Source organism: Bos javanicus, chromosome 3 (genome assembly GCF_032452875.1).
Source record: "Bos javanicus breed banteng chromosome 3, ARS-OSU_banteng_1.0, whole genome shotgun sequence".
In the NCBI taxonomy this organism is placed as follows: domain Eukaryota; kingdom Metazoa; phylum Chordata; class Mammalia; order Artiodactyla; family Bovidae; genus Bos; species Bos javanicus.
In genome coordinates this window covers 51,335,929-51,355,168 of record NC_083870.1, presented here as the reverse complement: position 1 = coordinate 51,355,168, position 19,240 = coordinate 51,335,929, and the positions used below count along the sequence as shown (strand labels likewise).

At 41.8% G+C, this 19,240-nt stretch overlaps 1 protein-coding gene across 3 annotated transcripts in view; it reads left to right on the top strand.

Moving 5' to 3' along the window:
- RPAP2 (RNA polymerase II associated protein 2) overlaps window positions 1–16,492 on the top strand; it is a 127,468-nt gene extending 110,976 nt beyond the window's left edge. For 2 of the 3 annotated variants that reach the window (XM_061411212.1, XM_061411206.1), the window contains one exon: window positions 15,804–16,492. In XM_061411212.1, coding sequence (XP_061267196.1) covers window positions 15,804–15,807 — 4 coding nt within the window. In that variant the 3' untranslated portion in view covers window positions 15,808–16,492. Of the gene's footprint in view, window positions 1–2,170; window positions 3,073–15,803 lie in introns of those variants that run through there. The other variant, XM_061411210.1, reaches the window with a different exon arrangement.
- Window positions 16,493–19,240: the final 2,748 nt, after the last annotated feature.

The following is a 19,240-nucleotide window of genomic DNA, read 5'->3' as shown; positions in this document are numbered from 1 at the left end:
GAGATGGTTGGATGGCATCATCGATTTGATGAACAAGAGTTTGAGCAAACTGTAGGAGATAGTAAAGAACAGGGAAGCCTGGCATGCTGCGGTCCATGGGATTGCAAGGAGTCAGACACAACTAAGTGACTGAACAACAACAAAGAGCAAGAGCAAGGACACCAGTTACAAGGATATTTAATAATTCAAGCAAGAGATGACTAGGGTGGAAGCAGTAGAGATGGACAGAACTAAATGAATTTAGGAAGTATTTTTCGTATACAATGGGTAAGACTTGCCAATGCATTGAATGAATTAATGAATGCCATAATTAATGCATAGTCACTAAAATAGGAGATCTACAAGGAGAAAGGTCAGCATGCACTGTAGAAGTTAAGGAAAGCTTTCTGGAGGAGGCAGATGAGTGCTGGGCTTTAGAGATGATCTAGCTATGGCTAAGAAGTAAAAACAGGGATCCAACTGCAGACAAACCAATGAAGTGGGACTGAGTTTCTGTGTGTTTGGAGACTCATGAGTTGCCAGCTTCGTGGAAGTGTTGACTGTCGAGGAACAAGCAGGATAGAAGTGTACAATGGGATGGGAAGGGGTTGAATCATGGAGTATTTGGAAAGCCCAGAAGGATGAACTCTATGCCTACACCTGACACAATCCCCAGGACAGCTGTACCTTAGGCTTCCTACCAAGCAAACAGCCAATGAGCCCTTTGTCAGGTTCCATGCCTGGACCCAGGCACCCTTCTTACTGCCTCCCAGGAAAGGCCCAGAGTACTCACTGATGACATCAGGGTGACCTGTGAGTCAGCAGGCTGGGAGCTGGAACAGGTCCCTGGTACATTTACTGTCCCTGGCAGGTATGGCACACCTAACACTCTATAAATGCCTCAGATAACAACTAAGTTATCCTATATAGTCTAAGCTAGAGGGGACCCAAAAACAACTCAGTGCCTAAATAGCTCTCGTGGAGGTCTGCTCAGCTGCCTTTTACAATGCACAGCACAAGGTGCCAAGCACATTTCCCACATTAGCTCATTTAATAGGCACAATGTCCACCCTTCAGTGAGCTCATATCCGTATTTTACTGATGAGGAAACTGAAGGGCAGACAACTTAAGGTCACACTGTTAGCAAGACTCAGAGCCAGGACTCCTACCCAGAGTGGACTGACCCCAAAGCTCTCATCCTTTCATATCACAGTCCTAGAGCAATTTCATGGGCCAAAGCAACTGGAGTGTCAAACCTACAATTCTGGAGGGCAATTCAGCAGCTCTTTAGCTCGCCTTCCCACCTTAGCAGGAAGCCGTTTATCAGATTAACAACCCACCTGCTCCCACAGCAAAGAGCAGAGTCCTGAGGAAACAGAACTTGGCTTGGCTGGAACTTCTGTAATGACAAGACACAGGGATACTTCGGGCCTCGGAGCAGGGAAGCAACTTTGAGCTTTTCCCCTCCCCAGGGGGAGACTGGGATGTGTCCTGTGACTTAAGTGTCAGCATTAAGTAATAAAAAGAACACAGAATTTGGAGCCAGACAGATGTGGGTTTGAGTTACAACACATCTGTGACCTTGGACAAACCACTTAGCCTCTCCATGTCTCAGTTGCTTCAGCTGAAGAATGGTTTAATGCCACCTCCCTCATGGGACCGTCTTGGGCATTAAATGAGATGGCATATTTCAGATGCTTTCTCCACAACTCAAGCAAGAGCTGCCCTTTTCTCTCTCTCTCAACTGGACAGGGCAGCCATTACTGGTCCCACTTTTTTTTTTTTTTTTGCTGGTTCCTCAAAAGCAGAAACAGCAAGCCCCCTAAAGCTTGTAGTTTTGCCTTGAGTATATAGCTGTCTGGAGCCTCCTCTTATTCTTGCTCTCCTTTCCCGAATTCTTATCTCACCAGTCTCTCTGCACACAAATCAGACTGATCATCATAAAGCAATAGAGAGGTTCACGGGCCGAATAGGAGGTAAACACAATTCTCTCCACAAGCAAGACAAACCCCCTCTGTTGGCACAAAATCATGACTCACTCAAGACCTTTTATGAGAGCCAGATGCTGAGCATGTCTAAATCGCTACAAATTGCTTCCATGGTGTGTGTTGGTGGAGGGGAGGGGACCAACCAACATCTATATATATTTATACATTTACCAGGAAACGTGTTTATATTGTTTTCCAATCAGGATTTACCACAAGCCAGGAGTTCCACACCTAATGAACAGGCAAAACCCAGCCCATTGTCAACAGAGAAAAATCTATCTCAAACACAAAAGATTTTAAATCAAAATGGATGTTAGACGAGCAGGATTCCCAGTATTGCTGGGCAGCCAGGGCTGTCTCCAGCAGCTGACAGGGTAAGTGATAGCTGTTTCTGAGCTCAGACTTCATCCTGGAATCCTTAGAATCTTGACTTGGATAAATCTTTTTAATCTTTAGAATTTTCCTCTTGAATAAAAATATTCCCCAACATCTCTTGGAGGCAGACGACCACATATAACTTAGTTCCAGCCAACAGGATAAGCAGAATTGTTGTTTGGCAGCTTCTGGGAAATTTCTTTAAGATACACCCTAGATGTGCCCTTTGTCTCTTCCTCCCTATCCCTCATCCTCCTGCTTGGAACATGGATTAGATGCCTGGAGTTCATCTTAGACCATAATGATGAGGGCCACATCTGAAGGACAGCAGAATGTAAAGCTAGAAGCAGTCTGGATTCCTGAGTACTATAGAGCCTGAACTGCCTACAATAGACTTTTTTTTAATATAAGACAGAAATAAATGTTATTCTGTTTAACCCACTGTTTTTCAGGTCTCTGTTACTCAGCACTGCTCGCAGTAGAAGTAAACATAACCCAGTGCCCTAAACACACCATCAGTTCTTCTTCTTGTCCTTGGTCTTCTTTCTCTCCTGACACCCTGAGGCTCCAGGCCAAGCTAGCCCTGTGCTTCATAGCCCCCAACATGTTTAATTCCCACATCTTCCCCAATTTCACTAAGTAATCTTACATTCTTTGGTAGCTGCTGCTGCTGCTAAGTCTCTTCAGTCGTGTCTGACTCTGTGCGACTCCATAGATGGCAGCCCACCAGGCTCCCCCCGCCCCCCGTTCCTGGGATTCTCCAGGCAAGAACACTGGAGTGGGTTGCCATTTCCTTCTCCAGTGCATGAAAGTGAAAGTGAAGTCATGCAGTCATGTCCAACTCTTCTCGTCCCCATGGACTGCAGCCTACCAGACTCCTCCATCCATGGGATTTTCCAGGCAAGAGTACTGGAGTGGTGTGTCATTGCCTTCTCCTTCTTTGGTAGGGTGCTGGGTATAAAATAAACATTAAATTTTATTAATGTAATAATTTTAATAATAAAATAATTTTATTATATTGGAAAACAGTAGAAAAGGAAATAAGGAAAGCATTACATTTAAGCAATCAAAATAATGCCAGTGTGTCCACATCTGCCCCTTTGCCCAGCCCTCCCTATTTCTGTATTTAAAGCTTTTGAGGTCCAATAAAATAGTACATGTTGTCTGCAAAAAAAAAAAAATATATATATATATATATACACACATATACACATATAACACACTTAGAGATCTATATAATAAGAAAGATACAGGACTTAAATGAAGTAATGTATTTGAATATACAAAACAAGATCTAGACAATGGAAAATTGTACTGTATTCTTGTATAGACCTACTAGTTTCCTCAAATTATTAATATATATGTCAAAAGTTCCAATCAGAATACAAACAACATAGTCAATGGAATTTTATAAAATCAGCTTCAAATTTATGTGAAGAATGACTGAAAATAGCCAAGAAAACTGTAAAAAAGAAGAACAGTTAAAGAGTCTTGCCTTACCAGAACATATTATAGAGTCAAACAGAAATAGAAAAACAGTTCAATTAAAAAGAAAAAGAAAATCCACAATCAATGGCAATATTTATGAAAAGTTAACATTGTAATTCCCTGGCACTCCAGTGGTTAGGACTCTGTGCTTTCATTGCTGAGGGCCACGAATCAATCCCTGGTCAGGGAACTAAGATCCCACAAGCTATGTGGCAAGACCAAAAAAATAAAAAGTTAACACATGATATATATGGAAATTCAGTTTGGTAGGAAGAGAATGGACTATTTAATAAATGATGCTAGTACAACTGGTTTTCCATATGGGAGAAAGTACAAAGGGACTCTAATCTTATACATTATTAAAAAGAAAAAAATTCCACACAGATTTTAAAAATACAGAAGTAAAGAGCAGTAAAAGAGTGAAAACAATATATTTCAAGAAAACTTTGGAGACTACATTAAAAACTGAAGATGGGGGGACATTTCTAACAAAGACTGGAAACCTGGAGACTAAAAAAGATATAAGATCATTTTAACTATATAAATGTTTACAACTTTCACGCCATAAACAAAAGCCACAGAGAAATAAGGTCTCTGGGAAAATATTTGTAAGATAGATTTAAAAGTTAATTTGGACTTTTTTAAGTAGGAAAATATGATGCAAAATATGATACATTAAAATGACTCCAAGATAATTTGTATATATGTGTTTGTATGAATGTCTGCAAAGAATACACTGGGGCTCCAAGAAGTCCTCTATGAATAGCACCCTTCTTTCTTGCTCAAGGCTCTGAAAAAGTTGAAAGTAAACAAACAGTATATATGGGGACCAAAATGTCCTATTTTTAATGATAGAGGTAGAGTCCCCTTTACTGTATTCCACCCAGACCCTTAAGCCTCTTCACTATTAAACTCTAGGTTGCTCATAGCCAGGCTGAATACCTATATCTTTCCTCATTCAGTTACCTAGAAAAGGTGACTCTTCTGGTAACTCTCAAAATTTATAGTTTCTCACTGATTCTTTGTTTCGGAGTACACTGTACCCCCATTCCTGAGTTGATCACAGTATCAGAATGAGATCTGCTGATTGAATTAAATAGTCAAGGCTGTATACTGTCACCCATGCAAAGTACATCATGTGAAATGCCAGGCTGGATGAAGCACAAGCTGGAATCAAGACAGCTGGGAGAAATATCAGTAACCTCAGATAGGCAGATGACACCACCCTAATCGCAGAAAATAAAGAGGAACTAAAGAGCCTCTTGATGAAGGTAAAAGAGTAGAGTGAAAAAGCTAGCTTCAAACTCAACATTCAAAAAATGAAGATCATAGGATCTGGTCCCATCACTTCATGGCAAATATATGGGGGAAAAATGGAAACAATGACAGACTTTTATTTCCTTGGGCTCCCCAATCATTGTGGCCAGTGATTACAGCCATGAAATTAAAAGATGCTTGCTCCCTGGAAGAAAAGCTATGACCAATCTAGACAGCATATTAAAAAGCAGAGATATCACTTTGCCAACAAAGGTCCATCTAGTCAAAGCTATGGTTTTTCTTGTAGTCAAGTACAGATGTGAGAGTTGGACCATAAAGAAGGCTGATCGCAGAAGAACTGACGCTTTCAAACTGTGCTACTGGATAAGACTCAAGAGTCCCCTGGACTACACGGAGATCAAACCAATCCATCCTAAAGGAAATCAACCCTGAATATTCATTGCAAGGACTGATGCTGAAGCTGAAGTTTCAATACTTTGGCCACCTGATGTGAAGAGTCAACTCACTGGAAAAGACCCTGATGTTGGGAAAGACTGAGGGCAGGAGGAGAAGGGGGTGGCAGAGGATGAGATGGTTGGATAGCATCATCGACTCAATGGACATGAGTTTGAGCAAACTCCAGTAGACAGTGAAGGACACAGAAGCCTGACGTGCTGCAGTCCGTGTGGTTGCAAAGAGACGGACACAAATGAGTGACTGAACAACAAATCAAACCCATGCCTGGAGCTGGAGGAGGAGGGGTGTCGGTCACACTAACTGGGAGACTGACTATGCGGGGGGTGGAGTGAATTTCCCAAACAAGAAGTCCAAGAACATCCTGTAAGAGACGAGGGGAAACAGCCCCCTACCCAGCAGAAGTGTGAGCTCCCCAGCCTTGGAGAACCAGGTGACAGACAAGCTGAGACTGAAAGAATGAAAAAGAGTTAGCATCGGAAAGGAGGGGTCGAAGGCATTTGAGGCAGAGCAAACAGCATGTATAAAGCATGCAGAAACTGCTAGTATTTCAGTATGTCTGGAGCACAGAGTGAGATGAGCATTGACAAGAGATGATGTTGAACTGGCGTGGGCAGAGAGCAGACAAGGACTGTGAGCTTTTTGATGAGTGTTGTTTTTCAGTCGCTAAGTCATGTCCAATTCCTTGTGACCTCATGAACTGCAGCATGCCAGGCTCCTCTGCCCTCCACTATCTCCTGTAATTTGCTCAAATTCATGTCTATTGAGTCAGTGATGCTATCCAACCATCTCTTCCTCTGCCACTGCTTTTTCCTGCCTTCAGTCTTTCCCAGCATCAGGGTCTTTTCCAGTGAGTTGCCTCTTCACATCAGGTAGCCCAAGTATTGATGAGGACAAAATTTATATTTCTAGGCAGTTTACCACTGGCTTGAGATACACAAATATGGGTTCAATCCCAATTCTCTCTCAATGGTTATGGGCAACTTCTCTGAGCTTCAGGGTGTTTTTCCTTTTTTTAAACTATCTAATCCATAAAATGCAATTATTACTAGCTCTCTCACAGAGTTACTGGAAGATTAAATGACAGGGTATATGTATGGCCTCTGACATATGGATGGTCTGGATAAAAAGTAGCTGTTGTTATTACTATCAGTGCCTCTCTCAGGCCTAGCATGCCTGCCCTCAAAGACCAAACAATAGTAGGATCAGTAAACACTGTAGACTGAAGGATTAGCTTTCCCTGTGAATCAGCTTTGCCCCTGAACACAGCTCCTTACTCCAGCAGCTCCTTAGCACCCTTGACCCTGTTCCCTGGTGCCCTCCAAATCTCAAGGTATTTCTAAAACTCAGCTATCAACGGGCTGGGGCCCCAGACTCCTGAGCCTCCAGAGGTGACTCTGCCCCATAGATGTGCTCAGAATGACAGTGAAATGACAACGCAACCAGGGCTAATCTGGACTGGGGAGAAGCCAAGAGGTAACTAAGGAGTCACAGCTGCCTGAGGGAGATCTGAGGAAAGCTGGGCTGAGTGAAGCTTCTCAGAGCCTTTGCTGGCCTTTTCTGGAAGATTAACTCCCTGCAGCAGGAACTCTAGAGCTTTAGCACCCCTTTCAAAGCCTATGCAGGGCTTCCCTGGTGGCTCAGAGGTTAAAGCGTCTGCCTGCAATGTGGGAGGCTTGGGTTCGATTCCTGGGTTGGAAAGATCCCCTGGAGAAGGAAATGGCAACCCACTCTAGTATTCTTGCCCGGAGAATCCCATGGATGGAAGAGCCTGGTGGGCTACAGTCCACGGGGTCGCAGAGAGTTGGACACAACTGAGCACTTTCACTTCAAAGCCTATGCAAGTGAAAAGGCTTACCATGTCTGAAAGTCTGGACTTTAGGTCTGTAACTCATATCTCCCCAGAGGCTGAAGGCCTTTCTGTGTCTCTATTCAGAGGCTGCTAGACACAGACTTTTCCAGGCACTCCTGAAGGGTATAGGGTAGTGGCAGATGTTGAGTATACTGTATTTACTTGATCACCAATATGCAGTCTGTGAAAGCTTCAACTTTGAAGTCACACAGAACTGGGTCTGAAACCCAGCTATGCTCCTCACTCACTGTAAAACTTTGGGAAAAGTACTCTACCCCGATCCTCAGTTTTCTCATCTGTAAAATGGGAACAGTATTGCTAAGAAGATTAAATAACATATGAGAGGTGCTAGATGTGATCCTTCATAAATATCAGTTCTTTCCTTCCTTTGATGCTACCAAGCTCCTTTTTCCACTCTTGGATCCTTTCTCTTACTCTTTAGCCACTATCTTGTTTCCCATTCTTGCTGTGAACTGACCATCAGAAAGGTTCAAAGTCCACTGGGAACAATTCCCTCCCCAACCCAAGGCATTTGCACTCAGGCAGCAATAAAAGCCACAATCACTCCATCATGTGAATTAAGCATTATGCCAGATCTTATGCCAAGGGTGGGGGATACCATGAAGAATAATGCACAATCTCCTCCTTAAGAATCTCTTCCCCAGTGGGAGAAAGCAGCAGAAAACAGCTCACAATAATACAGTGAGAGTGATAAAGGGGAAGCTACCCAGAGAGTCAGGGGGCATTTAAGGAGGAGATGACACATGCAGTAACTCTCCAAGGATGAGTAGGTATTCACTGCAAGAAAGACACTGAGAAAAGAGCAAAGGAAAGACATGAGCAAAATCAAGGAGGGGACCTAGAACTTGGCTTGTGCAAAGAAATGGGCAGTTCTGGATTCCTGGACAATAAAGTAGCATATAGCAGATGCCCAGTTAATATATGTTTTGGAAAAGCACAGAAAAGAGTGTGATGGGAAATACACCAAACTGTTCACCTACATTGAGGCTGCAAATACGGAGGAAGTCTTTCAGTTGTTACTTTATATTCTACTATATTATTTGTTACAAGTACATATCAATTTTATAATTTAAAAATATACTTTTTAATGCAGAAAAACGTTAATTTGGACTACAGTGCACAGAACAAGTTGGAATGGGGGTAAGTCCGAAGCAGGGAGACCAGTTGCAAGGCTACTGCAGGGGTCAATGTGCTAAACCAGAGAAGTAGCTGTGGGGATGGGGAGAAAGAAAAGTCAGGAGTATCAACACTGTGGAGTCGTGTGGGTGGTGGTACATGTACTGAAAAAGGGACCAGGAGTGAAAATCAACCTCAGTAAGGAGGGCAGGAGAGGTATAGAGACAAGAAGAGCAATTTTATCCTTGTGGACACGGAGGTACCCAACGGATATCCAAGTGGAGCTGCTCAGCTGGTGACCTGAATATACAGCCCTGATGTTTAGGGAAAGACAGAGATGAAGGAGATATGATGGTGAGAAATAGCAGCATGTAAATCATTAAAGCCATGGGGACAGGTGACATCTATCTATCTCCAGCGAGAGTACAACACAGGTGAAAAAGAGAGGGTCCAGGGTGAACACCAGCCTTAAAATTAGGGAAAGAACTCATGAAGATGTCAGAGAAGGAACAGCTAGAGGATTAAGAAAATCAAGAGGTCACAACGCCTTAGAGGAAAAACAGTTTGGAAGGGGGGATGATAATAGTGTCAAACAGTTCTGAGAGGTCAAGGAAGACGAAGACTCAAAAGTGACCTTGACATGCATGCCCACCAAGATCCCTGGGTTTCCAGGGAGGTGCCACTCAGAATGATCCTAGATAGGAAGGGCGGGCTATGGAGCCTCCATCCTTTTCATGGCTGTATCTGAGCTGACTTTCGCCCTTTGCTTTCTAGCCCCAGTAGTGCAGGACCCAAACCTTGTCACTGCGCTGTCTCTAAGCCTGGCCTGTTACATTCTGAGTTTTATAAAATCCCCTCAAATGGAATGGGCTGCAAACCATGAGTGCAGCACATGAAACACACCTGGGTGTCCTGGGAAAGGCACCAGTCCTGGCGCATCTCTAATTCTTCCTTTGATCCTGAGCAAGCCATAGTTCCTTAATGCGCCTCCGTTTTCCCATCAGTAACTTAAGAGGATCAGAAGGGATCATCTTTAAGGTGTCCTTCCAACCCTTATATTCCATGATCCAATAAGCCACATGAAGAGACAGACTCCTGCTTTGCTTTTCCTGGGCAGAGACCTTTTGAAAATCTGGCTTTCTGAAGTAAAAAGTTTGTTCAGAAATCACAATGTTAATTAGCCATGGGTAAGAAAATCCCATGGACGGAGGGGCCTGGTAGGCTGCAGTCCATGGGGTCGCTAGAAGTCGGACACGACTGAGCGACTTCACTTTCACTTTCCACTTTCATGCATTGGAGAAGGAAATGGCAACTCAATCCAGTGTTCTTGCCTGGAGAATCCCAGGGACGGGGAGCCTGGTGGGCTGCCGTCTATGGGGTCGCACAGAGTCAGATACGACTGAAGCGACTTAGCAGCGGCAGCAAGAAAGCATAAGCCCACCAGAGTGACTCCCTTACCCTGCATCCAAGTGTAGGACCTACAGTCATGTAGATTTCAAACACAATGAAGAAAGGAGATCACTCTGAATTGATGTCTGACTTCAGAGAAAGCCCTGCTCTTTAAGCCCTTCTTTTGTGTCAGTGTCCAATGCGGGACAGCATAAGAGGGGTGACTATGCCCAGCTTCAAATCCCTACTTATGAGTTGTACTGCCTCAGGCAAATAGACTTTATCTAGCCTTTCTGTTGGAGAAGGCAGTGGCACCCCACTCCAGTACTGTTGCCTGGAAAATCCCATGGGCAGAGGAGCCTGGTAGGCTGCAGTCCATGAGGTCGCTAAAAGTCGGGCACGACTGAGAGGCTTCACTTTCACTTTTCACTTTCATGCATTGGAGAAGGAAATGGCAACTCAATCCAGTGTTCTTGCCTGGAGAATCCCAGGAACGGGGGAGCCTGGTGGGCTGCCGTCTATGGGGTCGCACAGAGTCGGACATGACCTAAATGACTTAGTAGTAGTAGTAGTAGTAGTAGTAGCCTTTCTGTGGGAGAAGGCATCGGCAACCCACTCCAGTACTCTTGCCTGGCAAATCCCATGGACGGAGGAGCCTGGTAGGCTGCAGTCCATGAGGTCGCTAAAAGTCGGGCACGACTGAGAGGCTTCACTTTCACTTTTCACTTTCATGCATTGGAGAAGGAAATGGCAACTCACTTCAGTGTTCTTGCCTGGAGAATCCCAGGGACGGGGGAGCCTGGTGGGCTGCTGTTTCTGGGGTCGCAAAGAGTCGGACACGACTGAAGGGACTTAGCAGCAGCAGCAGCAGCAGCCTTTCTGTATATTGCCTTTCTCTGCTGTAAAATAAGAATAAGTACTTCATAAGACTGATATGATGATTAAATGAGTTAATATTTATAAAGCATGTAGAACAGCACCTGGTACTATGTTAAGAAACATAACACACATGATTGTTAAATAATAATCATACATACATACATGCATGCATAAACTGGTTCACTCTCTCTGCTCTGTAATCCAGGATGTCAGTTTCACCTTCTAAACACAGTCAAGCAGCTCTAACCCACCCTGTCATGCTAGCAAAATGGATAAACAATTCTACCTTAAATCTTTACCCTATAACATGTAGGAGAAAAGAAACACATCTTCCAACAGCTATTACAGAACAAAAATAAAGCTTTATTTATTTATTTATTTTAAAGTATGCTTATAATTGGGGACTGTGGTCAATAAGGATCAACCCCTTCAGCAGGGATTAGGTCAGTCCCACTCAAACCTACAGCTCAGGAGTAAGGCAATGGAGAGGGTCCCAGAGGAAGATCAGAGTATGATTTGATTAAGGGACGGAAGATGTTTTGTATAAGTGTCTACTAGATGACAAGTATCATGCTATACCGTAGGGATATAATCCTCGAAGTCACAATTCCTGCCCTCCAGGAATTCACAGCTTATAGGAGGAGACAGACAGTTATAACACAGCACAAGAAAAGAAACACAAACCTGAGAGTATAGAAAAACTTATACTATATATAAGTATATATATAGAGTATATACTTAGTCAGCCAGGCCAAGGGACAAAGACATATTAAACAGTGTGGGGTGGGGGGCTGTCAAGGAGCTTCCTAAAAGAGGTGAATTTTGAAGGATAAGCAGAACTTCATCAAGTGAAGAAGGAGAGAAGGAATTTCTAAGCACAGAGAACAACATGATCAAAGGCATAGTAAAAACAATTAGTTCAGAATGACTGGTACATAAAGTATGTGTAAGGATGGGGAGAGCAAGCTGTTGGGGAAGAGTGGTGAAATGTGAGGATGGAGAGGCCAGCAGACCCCACATCAGGTCAGATTTATGCTGAGAGCTACGTGGCAGTGGCAGGACCTCAACAGTTGAAAATCTAGGGTACGGGTAAAGTAAAAGATCAGGCAGAAGAAAAGGAACCAGGAAAAATGTGTTACCAGAGAAGTTAAAGGACTCCAGTGAAATAGAAGAGGAAAACATTTTTAAACGAAAATGACAAAAAGGGGTAGTTGCTGCAAAGAGATTAGGTTGGATAAAGTCTGGGAAGACTTGTGATTAGTAATTGATGTTGACCTTAACCTCTGACAGAGCAGCTTCAGTGATGGTGGAAGGACCAGGATTGCCTGGAAGTTAGTGAATGGGAGTTAAAAGTTGAAAGAATGACAGTACACTACTCTTTCAAAAATGTTTATATTTTGCAATAAATACACACTCGGGAATTTCCCTTCAGAAATTTATACTAAAGAAAAAAATGGGAACATGTGAAAAGACTTATTTGTAAAGGTTGTAATGTTAATTATAGCAAATAATGGGAAATAACCCCATGATTATGGTTTAAAATGGCTAAATTACAATGCATCCATAGAATGGAAATTTTCATACAGTAATTAAAAAATAACATAGACTACTCATTGACAGAAATGTCAACTTACAAAACAGAATACCCAGAATGCTTTCAATGTTGACATAAATGACTATTATAAGTGCATAGAAATAATACTGGGAGGATACAAACCCAAATGTCAACACTGATGATTACTTTTCAGAAGTGTGATTATGGATGTTAGAAATATGTTCCATTATTTGTACTTCCCAATTTTTCTACTACTTTATTACTTTTATAATGGAAATAAAAAGAGCTTGCCCATAGTAAAAGGAGAAATAAATTAACTTCAAAGCAAATATGCTTAGGCTTCTCTAGGCTGGAGAATATTTGAGCTCACTTACAGTTGAAAGAAAAAGAAGAGGCAAGATTGAAGCTAGGGGAGAGGGAGAAGGAGATAGACCCTGAAAGATGAGGGGGTACACAGGGATAAAGGCCCAAGGGACATGAGGTGAGGATGACAGAGGACCCAAAGGCAATGCAAAAGAGAAGTGATCACGGAGGCACAATCACCTGCCACTCGGTGTGTGGAGAGCAGGGAGAAGATTAAGGGGATGGAGGAGAATGGAAGAGGTTTACTTACAACAGCTGCTGTGGGGAATTAGGAAATCAATTAACAATAAGTGAAGGGATTGTAAAGAGGCTCCAAGGGAGGGCCCAGCTGCCACAGAGGGATAGGAATTGACCCCACTGTCAGTTAATTTATTAGCTACAGCTAAAGAGAAATATGTGGCCTGGATCCGTCCAATGCATATCCAAATAATATCCAGAAGACCTGACGCAGACTAAGTACACCCACTAAGGACCATACTAATGTACTGGCTAATGTAAGCCCATCTCTTCTAGTTTGGTCTCATGCAGTTGTACATCTTCATTGTAATCATTATTAAAAAATAAAATAAAGGAAATGAGTGAAGCCAATAAAATGAAAAAGAGTCTAAGGAAAAGATACTTTATCAGCCAAAATGATGAAATGTTAAAAGATCACTAACACATTGAACCAAAATACACAGCCAGCTGTTCCCAGGACTGCTGGTGCTTGTTCAGTTCCTCAATGAGTGAGTGCAAAACTTGTCCTAGTGTCTGATTATTTATAAAGAGTCTCTGACAGGTAGATGATTACAAGATATCCCTGTCTCATATGGTATCAGACTTTCCTATCTGACTAGTATAATCATTAGTATTCACCTTGAAGAGGAAGTATCAGCAAATTCAAGATTGTTAGAAAACAAGCAGAATCCTCATATTATATAGTTTGTGTTTTTTGGAATCACTCCTTGGACTGAAAGGAGTCCAAATCATATATCTGATAAGGGACTGATATTAAGAATATATAAAAACTCATACAATGCAAAAACAAATATAACCCAATTAAAAAGTGTACAAAGGACAGGAATAGACATTTCTCCAAAGAATATACACTAACAGCCAACAGACACATGAAAAGGTGCTCAGTACCACTAGGGAAATGCAAATCAAAACCACAGTGAGATTCCAGTTCACACCCATTAGGATGGAGACTATTATTATTTTTTTAAAAGGTAAAAAAACAAAGTGTTGGCAAATTTGGAACCCTTATGCACTGCTAGTGGGAATGTAAAATGATGTAGCTGCTGTCAAAAACAGTGTGTGGTCCATAAGAAATTAACCATAGAATTAGCATATGATTCAGCAACAGTCTTTTTGGATATATACCCAAGAAACTGAAATCAGGAATTCAAACAGATATTTCTAAACCAATGTTCATAACAATATTATTCACAATAGCCAAAAGGTGGAAATAACTCAAATGTCCTTTGATGAATGAATAAACAAAATGCACATATATACAAAAGGTTTTTGTTCAGCCTCAAAATAATGAAATTCTGATACATAATACAACATGGATGAATCTTAAAAACACAGCCAGAAATAAATAAGCCAGAAACAAAAAGACAAATATTCCGTGATTTCACTTGTATGAGGTAACTGTGTTCAGTCACTCAGTCTTGTCCAACTCTTTTCGACACCATGGGTTATAGCCCACCAGGCTTCTCCCTCCATGGGATTCTCCAGGCAAGGATACTGGAAGTGGGCTGCCATTTCCTTCTCCAATGAGGTAATTAAAGTAGTTAAATTCACAGAGACAGAAAGTAGTCTAGTGGTTATTAGTATCTGGGGGAGAGAAGAATGGGGAGTTATTATTGAATAGATACAGAGTTTCAGTTTGGGATGATGAAAAATTTCTGATGTTGGAAAGTCATGATGGATGCACGATAATCATATATCTGATAAGGGACTGATATTAAGAATATATAAAAACTTTCCAACATCAGATGTTGGAAAGTCATGATGGATGCACGATAATCATATATCTGATAAGGGACTGATATTAAGAATATATAAAAAAATTTCCAACATCAGAAATGTACTTAAAGACGCTTACTCCTTGGAAGGAAAGTTATGACCAACCTAGATAGCATATTCAAAAGCAGAGACATTACTTTGCCAACAAAGGTTCGTCCAGTCAAGGCTATGGTTTTTCCTGTGGTCATGTATGGATGTGAGAGTTGGACTGTAAAGAAGGCTGAATGCCGAAGAATTGATGCTTTTGAACTGTGGTGTTGGAGAAGACTCTTGAGAGTCCCTTGGACTGCAAGGAGATCCAACCAGTCCATTCTGAAGGAGATCAGTCCTGGGATTTCTCTGGAAGGAATGATGCTAAAGCTGAAACTCCAGTACTTTGGCCACCTCATGGGAAGAGTTGACTCATTGGAAAAAACTCTGATGCTGGGAGGGATTGGGGGCAGGAGGAGAAGGGGACGACAGAGGATGAGATGGCTGGATGGCATCACTGACTTGATCACTCACAGATGTGAGTCTGAGTGAACTCCAGGAATTGGTGATGGACAGGGAGGCCTGGCATGCTGCGATTCATGGGGTTGCAAAGAGTCGGACATGACTGAGCGACTGAACTGAACTGAACTGAACGCTACTGAATTGTATACTTAAAAATGGTTAAGATGGTATATTTTATGTTATATATATTTTATCACAATTAAAGAGTCTATTTAAAAAGGCTGAACATACAAAAAAAGATGGGAAAGTGCAGTTAAATGTTCACAGTGGTTACCTTTAGGGTTTGGTTTACAGGTTCTTTTTTTTCTCTACACTATTATTTTCCACATTATTAACTTCTGAAATGAGAAAAAAAGGTTTTTTTTTCACTGCTGTACCTTCTGATGAAAAATATTTCCATCAAGCACCAATTTATAAAATGTCAATAATGATTTTTTTCCAGAGCAAATATGGAGTTTACTTAAGCATTATACAAAAATAGTTACAAGTAGTCTGAATAGCAGAGAAGCAATTTTGATACTTTTTTGGTGGAGTCTAACTTGGAATCTCTTTTTTCTTTCAGATGATTATTTACTGTGTCAGCAATAATCTTTAAATTATAACTATATACTGAAGATAAGATCCAGCTTCTTAATCAATTCAACAAACATTAGCTGAACACTCAGGATGTATTGGACCTAAGCCAAGCTGCTCAAAAAACCCTTGCCCTTTGAGTCTAAATTATAAGGGGTGATCTTGATTGACTGAAAGTTTTTTCACCCTTTGCTATCACCACTTCTATCCCTGGGGGTAACCATGGTTAATCATTTGCAATATATGCCTAAAAACCTTTTTCAGTGTACACCATATATTCTTTTTGACAAATATAGCTTTAAAAATTACTTTCTAAATTCCACACTAACACCTTTCTATGTTGGTACAGGAAGAACTATCTTTTGTTTGAAGTTACAAAATTGGTTGAAGTTACAAAGTAGTTCAAAGTAAAGGTACACCATTATTTATTTATTTAGCCATTTTCTCACTGATGTATATTTAAATTGCCTACCACTTTTTGCAGAACTACAAAAATGATACGACAAAAATCCTTGAATATTTATCCTTGTAAGCTCCTGTAACTATTTCTGAAGCATGAATACCTAAAAGTACTAGATCATGTCATACACTTTGAATTTATGCTACTTAACTGTATTTTATAATCCATGTGTGCTACCTTAAATCTTTCCTGGAACAATGTATTTATGTGTTTATACACAGAGTGGGGATTTTACTTTCAAAAGACACAAAACTGAAAGAGGGAACTTTGTCTTTTCAGGAAGCCCACAGAACTGGAAGTGGGTCAGGAATGTTTGGTGGAGACAGAGTAGACTGAGGGATTTTATTCTTTTTGTTGCTCAATCTCCTTTTAACCTTTTTTCTTATTTAGACAATAGAAAACAATTTTGGACAACTGCCTATAGCTTGTACCAATGAATAAAAAGACATTCTTACTGGTGAAGCTGCCCACCAACAAAATGGAGATCCCCTAGAAGCTTCCCATTATAGGAACTGTCCAAGCTGAGGTGATATGGCCCATAAGAGAGGCCACACATTGTGCTGGTTAAAAACACAGACCCAGGAGGCAGGATGTCTAGATTTGAGTCTTCCCTGGTGGCTCAGATGGTAAAGCGTCTGCCTGCAATGCGGGAGACCCTGGTTCAATCCCTGGGTTGGGAAGATCTCCTGGAGAAGGAAACGGCAACCCATTCCAGTACTCTTGCCTAGAGAATCCCACGGATGGAGGAGCCTGGTAGGCTACAGTCCATGGGGTTGCAAAGAGTCAGACATGACTGAGCGACTTCACTTTCACTTTCTGATACTTAGCTGAAAGACATTGGGCATATTACTTAATCCTTTTATGCCCCAGTTTCTTTATCAGTAAAACAGGAATAATAATAGTACCTTCCCGATAGAGTTGTTATGCATCATTTGTTCTCTCCATATTTAAAAATATCTTTCAAAAGAAAGAAGGAGGAAATTCACTTTCTAAGATTATATACCTTGTATCAGTTTTTTAAAAATCCCCATAGAAGTTAAATCACCCAAGATGGGGTTGGGAGAGAAAAGGTCTTGAGGGTAAGGCACTGATGAAGAGTTCTGGTTCCCAATCCCTCAGAAGTGGGTGAATTCCAGAGTTGCTTGGGGAGCAACATCGTAACAAGGAAACCAGCAAAACACAGGAGTTGGAGAGACCATCGTGAGAGAATATCCAAAGTAATTTTAGGAAATTCTCTGGAGGGAGACAGCAAGTTAAGCATCATATCTCATCACGGTGAAGTGGAAAGAAAACTGGATGGCAGTCAGAGAATGGGGTTTTGGTTCTAACACTTGCGCCACCTTGGTCAACTGACTTCACCTGTCTGAGCCTCATTTTCCTTAAAACAAAATTACTCTGTACCTTACTTTCTTCCGCTCTCAAAATCTTTGATTCTGGCAATCAGTAACCAAATTTAGGAGACATTTGATAGTCACGGCCCTCACACTAAGGCAAATGAAATGCTGTAGTATATAGTCCTTTCATTAAGGAGGTCAAACAAGGGAATCCTGGAAGGCTGAGATGTGGAATTGGGTGCTCATTGAGGGATGTTCTCTAGGGAATAATATGGCTTAGTTGCCTCTTTCAAAGTCACAGAACCATAGACTGCCAAAACTGGAATGTATCCAGTCTCATCTTCTCATTCTGCAGATAACAGGAGGCTCAGAAAAGTTAAATGACCTGGCCAAGGTCATCTAGCAATATGTACAGAGCCAAGACTAGACCTCAACCTTCTTAACAGGTCAGAGTTTTTCCCACTATCCCTGCTGTCTGTAAACGTGAGGCCACAAGGGCCTAGCACACAGTAAGTATTCACTCACATATGGTTTTTAATTGAAGAGTATGTTGGACACAGCAGGGCTGGGGCTAGGGTAAGGCAGAGGGGGTACTAGTGTCAGGTGCCAACTTAAAGGGGGAACACAAAACACTCAGCATTCAAAACATAATATTTTTAATGCACTATCTAAAAAATTAAAAATCCATGAACAAAATACACAATATCAAAATTCTAAATAAAGACAGAATTGGACTCTGCACTTGTGCAAACCTGCCTCACCCATCTCATCCAACTGGAACTCTGGTTACAATAAAATTTTGTTTACAAAAGAAGGTGACTAGCCACAGCCATAGTTTGCACATTTGTTTATAATACTGCATTAAAACATTATCTTGATTTCTGATCTTTTTGATGTCCCCTTAAATTTTGCACTTATGGGGAATGTCTTACTCTTTACACCCTAGTGTTGCCCTGGGCAAGACAAGGAATATCCCTACCCTCAGGCCCAGGGCATACTATACCTAAAAACCCCAGGTTTCCTGGCCTGAGGTGGAAGGCTCCCGAAAGGGAATCTGGGGGAGGGATGGGTTTTGAGGATACACGAATTTCCTCAGATTATAGTCAAGACACTGTGTTCACAAACCGTTCCCTGAGGAAAAGATTTTTTTTTCCATTTAATTGGTTTATTTGTTGTTAATAAATTGGCATCACGTGAAGAAGTGAGGGTGTGCTCCAAGGCAGGCTCCTGTGTGCAGTAAGTCTCAGGCCAGAGACACTGCCTTGAGGCAGGGGCAGGACACAACAGGGCACCGCCAACCTGTGCCACAGGGATGGCAGGAAAAGCCCCCCACACACTCCTGGGGGAGCCCCTTTGGGATGAACACAGTGGGAACACAGCAAACAGGCCTTAGTCTTCACAGTCGCAAAAGACCCCCAAAAGATTAAGAAGCCCTGCCACAGAACGAGGGAGGAAGTCTGCGTCTAATATCCATCCATCCTGCTGCTGCTGCTGCTAAGTCACTTCAGTCGTGTCCCACTCTGTGCGACCCCATAGACGGCAGCCCACTAGGCTCCCCCGTCCCTGGGATTCTCCAGGCAAGAACACTGGAGTGGGTTGCCATTTCCTTCTCCAATGCGTGAAAGTTAAGTC